Below are 13533 nucleotides of genomic sequence, written 5' to 3'. Positions count from 1 at the left end.
CTAATTAATCCCTTCTTCCTTAAGCTATCCACACTGGTGTAGAAATGATTTCAAGTTACCTATGCTGACTACATTTTCCCCATGATTTTCAGACTTGCTTTAGGTCCTCTGTTATTTATTTTTCTGTTTCCTAAGGCAATATTGGTTAAAAGGCAAAACAGGTATGTCTGTGAGATCTTTTAAATTGATAGTTTTATCTAGTGACCTGGGTTTTTGGTCTGCTATTTTTAATAGATTTTAGCCCAGTTTATAGGATTATTTCTTTAAAAGCTTTTAGGCACATACTCCTAGATCTGTGTAAATTCCTTTATCTAAACACAATTGAAATGTGTGGGCATAGCAACACTACTATGTCAGGGATGTGTACCCTCTGAGTATATTTTCACTTGTATGAAGTTATTATCTGTACTTGTTTGTTCATTTATTCACCAAGCATTTGCTGAGTCCTTACTGTGCCATAATTATTAGGTCTTAGAAAAGTAAGATGTTGTCTGTCGTTATAACATATATTGGCAAAAATTAATGCAAAGTAGAGTATGCCACTGTTCTGGATAATCAGAAAAGGGAAGGAACACTTTTGACTTCAGAGGGCTGATGCCTGGAGGTAGCTCTAAGCACAGGGCATGGTGCATGTACAATAGGCAGAGAAAGCCAAGGAGCTGGCATTGGTACAAAATCTTGGAGTGGTAGAAATTTAACAGGTAAGAAGTTCTTTTAGCAAGTTCTTTGTTCTTCACCACCTGAGGACCAATCTTAGTGGCTCTAACACAGTGGTTCTCAACCTTCTGGCCCTTTAAATACAGTTCCTCATGTTGTGACCCAACCATAAAATGATTTTCGTTGCTACTTCATAACTAATGTTGCTACTGTTATGAATCGTAATGTAAATATCTGATATGCAGGAGCATCTTAGGCGACCCCTGTGAAAGGGTCCTTCGACCGCCAAAGTGGTCGCGACCCACAGGTTGAGAACTCCTGCACACCTTTTCAGTTACATTGAAGTACCTTTCTTACATTATTATTACGTACCATTGCCCCCTCTACCCATTTTCTAGTATGGTGTTTTGTTGTTGGGTACTTACGGTATTGCCATAGTTTGCAGTAATTTCTTAGAAATGCTTAGTAAATACATTTGAGGGTTTTTTTTTCTCCCTTAAATAAACCTGTCTCTGAATATGTCCATATGAACTCAAAATGTATATTTAGAAGCTTTTAAAAAAATTTACAGATAAAAGTTGTTATATAATATTTTATGCATTCAAATTATCCAGATATTTGTTTTTTAATATCATTAGTTGCATGACTATTTCTAGAACTGTGTTTGCTCTTGATGTAGAAAAATATGAATGTTTGGAATATGTGCGTATATGCATCAAATCCCTAAGCATAGTAATATTTCTCTTTCAGATTATGTCCCTATTGGCCCTCGATTTTCTAATCTGGTATTACAGGCTCTTCTTGTGTTACTGAAAAAGGCTCCTCCTCAGGTAAAAATAATATAAGGAACATCTTCACAGAGTTTTTCCAGTAAATTGCATATAATGGTACACTCTCTCTAAATACGCAGGTTATAATAAATGCATAAAATTCTTTTGAGGGATTTTGAAAGGTCATCTGGTCTGGCCTTCTGTCTTAAGGTAAATGATTTTCTTAACAATCAGAGAAGTTTTTCATTCCTTTTCTGAAGGTTTCAAAATCCCATAGTTTTCAATTAGTATTCTGTTTTGTTTTTTAGGTTCCCCATCATACAACACATCTTTATTCCCTTTCGTTTCCTATGAGAGTTTATGATATTAATGTGGAAGGGTTTAAATACATGTTCTCATTTGTTTCCTTTATCATTTCATAGATTTTCTGAGAATTTTTATTTGGGGAAATGTATTTCCTATAGGCAGATTTTTTTTTTTTTTTTTCAGTTTTACAGATGCATTTGAGTTCATTTTCTTGTGGCATATGGCATATTTAAAGAGTGAGTTTATAGCCAGGATCTTGGTTCATGTGGTTACATTTTTACTGATGTGGCTATTGGAGACTGGTGATTTTGATAGCTTAACACATTTAAAACTAACCTATGAGGGCTGGTTAAATATGTTAATTATGTAGAGGCTGCCAGAGCATGTTTGGCTATGACACGAATTCTCTTGATTCTGTGTGCTGCAACCTCGAAGAAATGCCAATCAAAGGCAGATACAAAGGGATTAAGTACTAACTTGAAAAATACCTTAATGTCTCTATGGGAATCTCATATTTGAAGTTAGAGACATACACTATATGGAAAATATTTAATATTAAACTGATAAATCTAATTTAAATTGTGTGTGTGTGTGTGTGTGTTTTGTATGGGTGTGTTACTCCTAGAGGAAAGGACTTGTCTTGATTTTTTTTAGTGTTGTTTTTTTAAGTTTATAGAACAGTGAAAATAAACATAACCTACAACAACCTTGAAATTTTATTACATATTTGCATTGTGAAAGGATTTTTTAATCATCTTTCCATAAACTATTATTCCCAGTAATTATAGTTTGTACTTAGACTGAAGTTAGAGAAGTAAGAATATTTTTTCCTTCTCTGATTCTTCAGTAAATATATAAATAGATATATTCAAAGTTGGTAGAATGAAAAGAAATAACCTCAGTATATACCCAAAAATCCTTTTTTATAAAATCAGCATTTTAAAAATTATGAGATTGGGAGAATTTTTCCAGACATTTATCTAAAATGAATGTATGGTAAAAATCATTTGGGAGGGAGAAGAAGAATTTGTCAATGGTATTTTTCAAATTGCCCATCCTTTGCATTGTTAAATACTATACACCTAGCTGAGAATTAGCTAATCCAAAATAGATACTAATAGAAATAAACAGAACATATTAACAAATGACCTGAAACTTTTTTTTTAATCCTCACCCAAAGACATTCTTAGAGAGAGGAAGGGTGGGGGGGGGGGGGAAGAGAGAGAGAGAGAGAGAGAGAGGGAGAGAGAGAAGAAAGAGAACCATTGACTGGTTACCTTCCATACATACTGCAACTGGGGATTGAACCCACAACCCAGGTATGGGATCAGGAATCGAACTAGCATCTTTTCCATGCACAGGACAATGCTCAACCAACTGAGCCACTCTGGCTAGGCACCTGCAACATTTTAATTAAACACTCAGGCATAACTGTTTCTATTTGGTAAAAATAATTGTAAGATTCTTGAAGAAAGAAACGTTATACTCTTCAAAAAAATTTTTTTAGTGTGCCCTTATTTTGGTGGGATTAATTATTTTACTGTTGCTGTAGTTCATATTTAGCAAAGCATGATTTAAGTGAAAAGATTAAAAAATAAATAAAGCTCAGGAGAAACCAAGATGGCGGCATAGGTTAACGCCGGAGATTGCTGCCTCGAACAACCACTTCAGAGATATAACTAAAGGACAGAACAGACATCATCCAGAACCACAGGAAGGCTGGCTGAGTGGAAATTCTACAACTAGGAGGAAAGAGAATATCATACCCAGACTCAGAGGAGGCGCAGTGCTGAAGTGAAATACTCAGGTGCGGAGTGCGCACTCGGAGCGGGCTAGCTGCGGAGGGCGTGGTTGTTGTTTTCAATCGGGAGGGAGTTTCAGACTCTGAGCTCCAGATCCGGGCGAGTCTCTAGGGACCCAGACTCAAATGGGAGAAGCGGGACTGTCTGGCTTCGGTCAGAACTCGAAGGCAGCTTTCTCTCCGAGGTTTGCAGCAGTTGCTGGGACTCTGAGAGGCAGAGCCCCTAGGGACGGAACTGAGAGCAGCCATAACTGCTCGCTCCGGCCTGCCCTGTAAATCCCCGGGGACCGGCCCTGCCCAAGCCCTGCGCAGCGCCATTTGCCAGATAGCCTCAGGCAAAGGCTAGATTAGCACCGCCCTAGAGATCCAGCACAGAAGCTCTCCCACTGCAGACACAGCTGACTCTCATAGCCAGTTAGCCTGGAGGTCAAATCACCCCTGGTATTACCGACAACAATCAAGGCTTAACTACAGGACTGCGCACAAAGACCAGTAGGGGGTGCACCAAGAAAAGATAAAAAAATGCGGAGACAAAGAAACAGGACGCAAATGTCAGAAATGGAAGATATAGAGCTCAAAACCACACTTTTAAGGTCTCTCAAGAACTGTCTAGAAGCTGCCGATAAACTTAGTAAGGCCCTCGAAAAGACTGGTGAGACCGCCGATAAATGTAGTGAGATCCTCAAGAAATCTAATGAGACCCTCGATGTTATGATAAAGAACCAACTAGAAATTAAGCATACACTGACTGAAATAAAGAATATTATACAGACACCCAACAGCAGACCAGAGGAGCGCAAGAATCAAGTCAAAGATTCAAAACACAAAGAAGCAAAAAACACCCAACTGGAAAAGCAAAATGAAAAAAGAATCCGAAAATACGAAGATAGTGTAAGGAGCCTCTGGGACAGCTTCAAGCGTACCAACATCAGAATTATAGGGGTGCCAGAAGATGAGAGAGAGCAAGATATTGAAAACCTATTTGAAGAAATAATGACAGAAAACTTCCCCCACCTGGTGAAAGAAATAGACTTACAGGTCCAGGAAGCGCAGAGAACCCCAAACAAAAGGAATCCAAAGAGGACCACACCAAGACACATCATCATTAAAATGCCAAGAGCAAAAGACAAAGAGAGAATCTTAAAAGCAGCAAGAGAAAGAAACCCAGTTACCTACAAGGGAATACCCATACGACTGTCAGCTGATTTCTCAACAGAAACTTTGCAGGCCAGAAGGGAGTGGCAAGAAATATTCAAAGTGATGAATACCAAGAACCTACAACCAAGATTACTTTATCCAGCAAAGCTATCATTCAGAACGGAAGGTCAGATAAAGAGCTTCACAGATAAGGAAAAGCTAAAGGAGTTCATCACCACCAAACCAGTATTATATGAAATGCTGAAAGGTATCCTTTAAGAACAGGAAGAAGAAGAAAAAGGTAAAGATACAAATTATGAACAACAAATATGCATCTATCAACAAGTGAATCTAAGAATCAAGTGAATAAATAATCTGGTGATCATAATAGAATCAGGGACATAGAAAGGGAATGGACTGACTATTCTTGGGGGGGAAAGGGGTGTGGGAGATGCGGAAAGAGACTGGACAAAAATCGTGCAACTATGGAAGAGGACAGTGGGTAGGGAGTGAGGGCGGAGGGTGGGGCGGGAACTGGGAGGAGGGGAGTTATGGGGGGGAAAAAGAGGAACAAATGTAATAATCTGAACAATAAAGATTTAATTAAAAAAAATTAAAAAAAAATAAAAATAAAAAATAAGTAAAGCTCAAATGTCCAATAAGTACATGAAAAGATATTCAGCATGATTAGCCATCAGGAAAATGCAAATAAGTCAGGTAAGAACAAATGCATATAGAGAAATTTGAAACCTTGTACACTGCTGGTGGGAATATAAAATCATGTGGCCTTTGGAAACTGTCTAGCAGTTGTTCAGGAGGTTAAACATAGTTACCATATGACCCAGCAATTCTACTTCTAAGTATATACCCCAAAGAAATGAAAATATATGCCTACCCAACAGCTTATACATGAATGTTCATAGCAGCATTAGTCAAAAAGTGGAAACAACCCAAATGTTCATCAAATAGAATAAAATGTGATATATACAATGGACTATTATTCATCAATACAGAGAAATGAGTCCTGATACATGTCACAACATGGCTGAGCCTTGAAAACATTATGCTAAGTGAAAGAAACCAGTCACAAAAGACCACATATTGTATTATTCCATTTATATGAAATGTCCAGAATTGGCAAATCCGTAGGGACAGAAAGTAGATTTGTGAGTGGTTTTCTAGGCCTGGGAGGGGTGGATAGGGAGAATGAGAAGTGACTGCTAATAGGTATAGGCTTTCTTTTTGTGTGATGAAATGTTCTAAAATTGATTGTGGTAATGATTTCACATATCTGTGTGTATACCAAAAACCATTGAATTGTACACTTTAAATCAGTGAATTGTGTTTTCTATAAAATATATCTCAATAAAATGGGTACCGAAAAAAGAAAGCGGTTTCAGAAACTACTTAAGTGATGAAAGGAGGATTATATAAAGAGCTAGAAGTAAGAAGTGAACACCCAGTACACCTGGGCCAGCTTGGGAGAAATCCTAGAAACAGGAACTAGATCATTAAAAAGGGACGTGGAACGTATTTCTCTTAGGAATGAAAAGGGTATAGGAATACATAGAAATAAAAGATAGATGTGGTTGCTTTAGTGATTGGAAATGGCAGGGAATCTCATTTAAGGGAATACCAGCCTGTCATTAATCAGAATTTGGTGGCTCTGACCGGACTGCTAGATGACCTCCTGTATAAGTGAATCAGTGGCCAAAGAAATTAATGTTTGAAATATTTCTTGTTGGTGCATATTTAACAAAATGAAAATGTGCTTTCTCTGTATCACTTGCTTTTTAAAATTAGTTTGCATTCTCTTATGAAAATAGGAGAAATTTTTCAAGCTGATCCAGTTTCAAGAATATTTGTCATTCTAGAGCAGAAGCATTTAGGTTTTTTAGATATTTTTAATTAAATATTAAAGTACATAAATTTGAATGTTGTAGAAATGCATAGGCTGGTAGAAAGCTATTATTTTAACACTGTCAAGAAAACAGAAAGGTTGCGGGCATTTTTCTTTAAAAAAAGGAACTGTAAATGTATACAATAGAGTAATCATATCAGCCACAGAATCCTTAACTTTGCATTTGTTATAATTCCTGCTTTCACACAGAAAGATTGTGTGCATGTTTGCACATGCTCAAATAAAAGAATCCCTTCAGGGGCACTATGTTGTTATGTATCAAGATATTCTCTTTTCTACTTCTTCCCCTCCCCCATTCCCTTGCCTCCTTGTAAATTGGCTTATTAAAACTGGTTCACAAGCCTTCCTTTTTTCCTTTTGTGATTGCATTGGTCTTGGATTTTCAGTGTAGGACTAAAAATTCAAGTCAGATTTCAGTTACTAGAATAATTTTCTTTGAATTTAAAATTTTTCTAAGTAAATGCATAGATTTTTAATGATCTGGTATTCAGTGGATTTGCTTTAAATTTAGCTGGAGAGTTAATTTCATGATTGATTTATAAGCCCTTTGAAAGTATAAAAAGTGGTATCCGTAGTTCATGAAGACTGAAAAACATCATCACATTTTGTTTAGCATCTTTTTAAAACCAATTAAAAGCTTTTCTAAAATGGATTGAACAGGAGAAAATAAAACATGTTCCCTAGGTCTTTATTTCAATCAAGTTTCCCTGTGTTCTGCAGGAGAAGAGATCGAGGGGGGATAGAAAAATTGAAAAGGGCTGTCCCAGCAGGGAGCCATGCCAGAGAAAAGGGCTGCTCTGAGAACTCAGCAGCAGCAGCTAAGAAAGCTCCCAGCCTGCTTCATCTACATGCAGAGTCACACAAGGCATGGGGGTGCTCACCGTCACCACAGAGGTTTCACATGTGCTTCCCTGCTGATTCCTGTGAAAAGCTAACAATTGGCTTGGAGGGTAAAGACCACTGCAGTTCACCCTCCCTGAGCTGGACGTACAATTTGTCCAGTGTTAGGAAATGTCCGGCTTAACAGCGAGAGGCTTGAAGACACCCCTCCTCCATGGAGAGTCCTAAAGCCAGCTCTTTTACTTGATGACACTGGGCTCTTTTCAAGTTTCACAGATTTATGGAAGTTGAGGGGAATGTGCTTTTCACAATCAGGAGGATGAAAGCTTTAGTCTTAATGTCAAGGAAGCTGCAGGAGTGAAGCGGGAAGGCCAGGTAAACCTTCCCGCAACCTGCAGCCTCAGCGACGTTATTATTTTCCTCACAGATTGCTTCTGGTGCCTTCTTTTTTGAGTGGGTGGGAGAGACAGAATAGAGTGCCTGAAAGGAGCTCCTCAGGCTGTACAATGGCATGATTTCCCCGTTTCCTCAACAAGCATGAGTGGGTAGGCCCGTTGACTTGACTGCTTTAGCACTAGGGTTACTTGGCACTTTCAGGAATTAAATGGGAAGACCACCAGAATAGCCTTGTAATTTATGGAGAACCATTCCTTGTTCAGTTCAGTGCTTCCCTACCTTTTTCAGATCACGGCATACAGAAAATGGTAACATTTGATGTTGTGCTTGAGTAAAGGTATGAGGCCACTCACTGGCCAGAGATGCAGCCACCCCAGCCTTCCCAAGTGCACATGAGACTTGATATCTTAGTCCATCTGTAACTCATAGGCAGCATATCAGTTGGATAACTCTTAGGAAAATGTAAACTTTTACGAAAAAAGATCACTCTAAATTCATAGCACTATTACTGAAGAGCTCAGACCTAACAGAATTTTAGCTAAAGTATAAAGTTGTTTTTTAAAAAAATAACTTCCTCGCTGCTCTGGCACCTAGGAATATTACTTAATAAGAAAGCAGTAAAGTTTAGAGCTAGGACGGGCATAATGTGTGAACCAAAAGAAACTGTTAGTAAACCCCTAGTGGGAACTCGGGCAGACATACTTGTTTCTCCATGCTCTCATTTTAACATTACCGGTCTCTAGACAAGATTGCTTTTTATGTAACCCTTATGACATCTTCGTACCCTCTTACTTCAGAGATGTTACTAGGAAGTCTTGGTAATATGAAGCAACTCTTCAAGCTTAGAGTTGCTTTAGCAAAATAAGCAGATAATGGAAGAGACTCCAAATTGTGCAGGCCTAAACATGAGTATCTCCCCATCTATCTGTTCAAAATTAACTCTGGCTAATGACTACAGTATGACTCAAGAAGATATATAACCACTTTAGGAAAGAGGTTTAGTCATTTTGCCAGACACATTAATCGCAATCACTGATGTAGTGGTGACTTTTGCATTGGACTTCTTTATTGAAAAAAAAATGTAGGATGCTTGACAATTTAGTGGCCTGATTTTTTCATTCACTAAGTCAATGACATGATATGGCTGCTATATTTTATATAATTCTTTAGAAATATACCTTGCTTAGTAGTAGATTGTCTTACAAAGTTCTGTGTAAATCGAACTCATATAATATACAGTCATGCACCGCATAGCAACTTTTTGGTCTATGATGGACCACATACCACAGTGGTCCCATAAGACTATAATGGAGCTGAAAAATTCCTATTGCCTAGTGACATTTTAGCCATCACATAGTAGCACAACACATTACTCATTTATTTGTCATGATGCTGGTAGAACCAAATCTACCATGCTGCTAGTTGTATAAAAGTGTAGCTCATATAATTATAGTTGTGGGCTTTACCACCTAGGTTTGTGTCAGTATACTCTGTAATGTGCATGCAGTGACAGAATTGCTAAATAATACTTTTCTCAGAACATATCCCCATTGTTAAGTGACACATGACTGTATATGTAGAATAATTTCAAATAGATTTAAAAAAACAGTAAAAGAAATTTGGTGAATGCTTTTATAAAACATAGCAACGGATACTTGCCAAACAAAAACCATGCTTTTAAAATAGGGTTTGGTTGTTAGCGCACATCTATAATTGTTATTAATGAATACAAGAAAATTATAAGACATATATGTCATTTTCAGGTAACTCAAAATTAAATACCTAAATTTTAATCATCAGAGAAATGTTAACGGTTCTGAGACAGAATGTGCTCTCAGAATGTCTTTATCTAGCACCATTGCCTTACATTTATTACTGTGACATGACATCAGTGTGAGGAAAGTGTTGATAATAGTACTCCATGGGACCATGAATCTAGTTATGAGTACCATCTCTGCAGAACTTACTCTTTATATTGGAGTTGGACTCAGAAAACCTGAGTTTGAATCTTAGCTCAGTCATTTTCTGGCCATATAACCTTGACCTTTGTGTCCATTTCGTCATCGAAAAAGTGGATATAATTCTCCTGCCTCACCTACCCCATTGTAGAGTGAGATACTATAGAGTGAAATACTCTGTAAACCTGTGGACTACACAGATGTAAGGTATAAAGTTGCTGAAAAGTAGGAGTATGCCCTTGTCCATAGAGAATGTCATAAACAACTGGCTTATAGTCTTATTCCAAGATCTTCAAAAAGGGAATGGATGTTTGCCCTGCTTGATTTGAATAGTCCCATTGCTTGGGCCCAATGGTTGACATCTAAGACTCTATTTCTTCCTGTCTTGTTGCTCTTTCAAAGTTCTTCACCCTAACCGGTTTGGCTCAGCGGATAGAGCGTCAGCCTATGGACTCAAGGGTCCCAGGTTCGATTCCGGTTAAGGTCATGTACCTTGGTTGCGGGCACATCCCCAGTAGGGGGTGCGCAGGAGGCAGCTGATCGATGTTTCTCTCTCATCAATGTTTCTAACTCTCTATCCCTCTCCCTACCTCTCTGTAAAAAATCAATAAAATATATATTTTTAAAAATAAAAGTTCTTAGAGGGTCTAGTATTTTGTTAAGGCTGTTGTATGAAACTAGAAATGTATTTTCCTGTTTTTGTTTTTTGTTTTGGTGTGTTGTTGGTTTTTTAAGAAAAGAGGTGCCTTTAGATAGTCCACAGAACCTTTAGCTTGTAAGACAGGAAAACTAAAGGATGTAACAACTATATACAGCAAATTTTTCATGGAAAGTTAAGTTCACAGTTCCAGCTTGGCTTGCCCAGACACAACTTAACTCATATGCAATACTGGAAAAAGAAATAGGGACACCCTGCTTCTCCATCTCTCATTGCTGAAATTTAGAAGACAAATATTCTGACCTGGGGATTGGGAATCCCAGTTATAAAAGGAAAAATGAAATAGAGACAAATTTCAGAGCTCATCAGGTAAGAAGTGCAGGGCCGGCCCACACTGTGAGATTTCTGAGGGCACTACCCATTGCACTTGTCCTCAGCCTCCAGGGACTGGCCCACCTACTTGCTTTATCCCTGCAACCACCTGTTCCCTGTAACTTACCCCTTTCTTCTAACTCAAGGTGGAACAGAATAGCATTTCACAGCTTCTTTCCTACCCTCCCGTCCTCAAGTACACCAACCTTTGGAGATTCCCTAGGGTTTTATGCTACATGGCATGACAGCTATTGGCTAGGAAGAACCAATAAGAGGAACCTTACAAAGGGCCCAGAACAATCCATCAGTATTCCTGATAGTTATTGAATAAAGATGGAATCAGGCCTTGATCTCTTTAAGTCACTACTTGGTCTAGAACCACTTCATCTACGTTCCCCTCACATTGGGAAATGGAAACCCCCTGTTTTCCTCTCTCTCCTTCTCTCCCTCCCTCTCTCCCTCTCCCACCCCCCCTCTCTCTCTCTTCCCCTCTCTCTTTCCTTCCTCCCTTCCTCCCTCTCTCTTTCTCAACCTATTTGGGCTATGTAGATTATATTTGTTGATGGATATTCTGAAGATGGTGGTTCTTAACTACACGTAGAACTGGCATTGGCAGTATAAATGGCACAGGAGTTAGAATGCAAAGACTTGAATTCGAATCCAGTTTCTTAATTTCTGAGCCTCACTTTTCTCATTTGTAAAGTAGGAACAATAGTAATATTTAAGTTGGGAGAATTAAATAAGATAAATGTTTATTATAGTTCTTTGTAAACTGCAAAGCACAGCTCAGTTATTAGTTTATTATTCACTTCAAAGAAAACTCTGTCTTTCCTCACACACACAAAAATATCTAAAACCAACAAAGTGGCCAACCCCATCAAAGGAGCTAATCTCCATGGCCTACTGCTAAAGAAGCGAGTCCTAAAAATGTCAGCAGGAAAGAGCATAGTAGTTTTCTTTTTTCCTCTAGCTGCCAGCCATCTTGCTCCTACAGACCCTGCCTTAGCCAGCTCTGGAGCAAGTGGAAGAATGGGGAAGTTTCTGGAAGAAGAGGGGTAATGATGGGAAGGGAGGATAGGGAGAAATACCAAGTGACAGCAGTCAGATGAAAAGCTCTGGCCACACAGCTAGTGACCTGTTATCTGTGTAAACTCGGCCTATGTCAGCAACTGCCTGCACAACTGTCAAATCACCTTGCACGTCATCCTCAGTTATTCCTATAGTGTGATTTCAGTTATAAAGGAAAAAAAAGATTTCAGTTATAAAAAGAAAAGCAAGTATTCCATAATTGTCTATTTTGATTGCCTTTATATTAATGGCCTCCAAACTTTCTGACCACATACCCTATTAGTAAAAAAGATTTGAATTCATCTTCTCAATAGTTTAATACATCTACTAATATTATTTTATAAGATATGATGTTTATTTTAAAACACACAAAAAAAGGAAATTTTTTCCAGAATGAAAATAAAAGGCAGTTCTAGTATTTCTCCATCTTAAAGACAACTGCTATGACTTAGTAGAATTGTAGGTGATTTTTTTCTACTTTATTTCCTGTATTTTATAAATTTTCTACAATAAGAATTTATTACTTTATAATCAGTAAAAATAAAAACAATATATTATTATTTTCATTTTTTAACAGCATAACTGTCAAAATTCTTTAATTCCAACCCTTCCAACTAATTTGCTGTGTGACTAACAGAGTTAAGTAACTCTACCTTTGTCTCTAAACTTGTTTATTATATAATATTTTTTAACCTTATTTCGTTTTTTAGGGCTGATTTAATTTAAGGTCTGGCCTGTGAGATACCCTGTGGTCCTGAGAGTAAAGTATGAAAGTGCCTAATGGCTCTCACAGTTGTCCTTGGAAACGCACCCAGCATTCAGCTCAGTGCTGTGCTTCTAGTCTGAACTCATGACAGTTGAATGCTGTGTGACTGAGATAGATGGTAATAGTTATATTAAGTTTCATGGAAGGGAGATAGGAAATTTCCTTTCCATCCAAAAATATTTCTTTTGACAGGCAAGTCTGAAATATTACTTTAAGAAATATATGCTTTTACTAGGATATGCATTTGTTCCACACTACAGAAATACGAAGATGAATAAGACATTTACCTGCCTTCAAAGAGCTCATAATCCAGGACCACATGTGTAGTTGTGCAGTTTGTGCACAAGGTCAAGTGGCAGGATGAGGTAAACATGCAGCCCACACTCTGCTCACCAAGCTGTCCACTCTGGTGTGGGGCTGAATCTGCCCGGAATAGGGTTGCCAGACTTAGTAGATATGAATATAGGATGCCCAGTTAAATTCAAGTTTCAGAAAGACATCAAATAATTTAGCACAACCCATTCAGTGTTTGGACATATACTCTTATAAAATATAAGTATAAAGGCAAGCATGGTCCATTATACCTGAGAAAATCTACAAACATTTCACAAATAGTAGTTCTTGATCTTGGTCTTGAACAATGAGTAAGAGGGAGATTTCTCAGGGCCACTGTGCCATGCTAAGGAATCCCTGCTCTGCAACAGTGGGGAGGGATGGCAAAGGGTGTGCTGTGCCAGAATCAGCAGACTTGTTATTTATATGCTGACTGATTCTTGGGAACTTAAGGATATGTGTCATGTACAGTTATTATCTTAGACTTCATATGGCATACTCAGTTTCACTGGAGGCAAGAATAGGAATTCATAAGAAATCAAAGGCTTCA

General features: G+C 38.0%; 1 protein-coding gene across 2 annotated transcripts in view; it reads left to right on the top strand.

Moving 5' to 3' along the window:
* Positions 1 to 13533, top strand: part of NSF (N-ethylmaleimide sensitive factor, vesicle fusing ATPase) — a 126222-nt gene that overhangs the window by 96503 nt on the left and 16186 nt on the right. For both annotated transcript variants that reach the window (XM_081109411.1, XM_081109410.1), the window contains exon 17: positions 1408 to 1487. In XM_081109411.1, coding sequence (XP_080965537.1) covers positions 1408 to 1487 — 80 coding nt within the window. The remainder of the gene's footprint in view (positions 1 to 1407; positions 1488 to 13533) is intronic.

The sequence above is a fragment of the Myotis nattereri genome (assembly GCF_964212035.1).
Source record: "Myotis nattereri genome assembly, chromosome: 16".
Classification (NCBI taxonomy): Eukaryota; Metazoa; Chordata; class Mammalia; order Chiroptera; family Vespertilionidae; genus Myotis; species Myotis nattereri.
The sequence above is the reverse complement of the archived record's forward strand: the minus strand, read 5'-3'. Positions and strand labels throughout refer to the sequence as shown.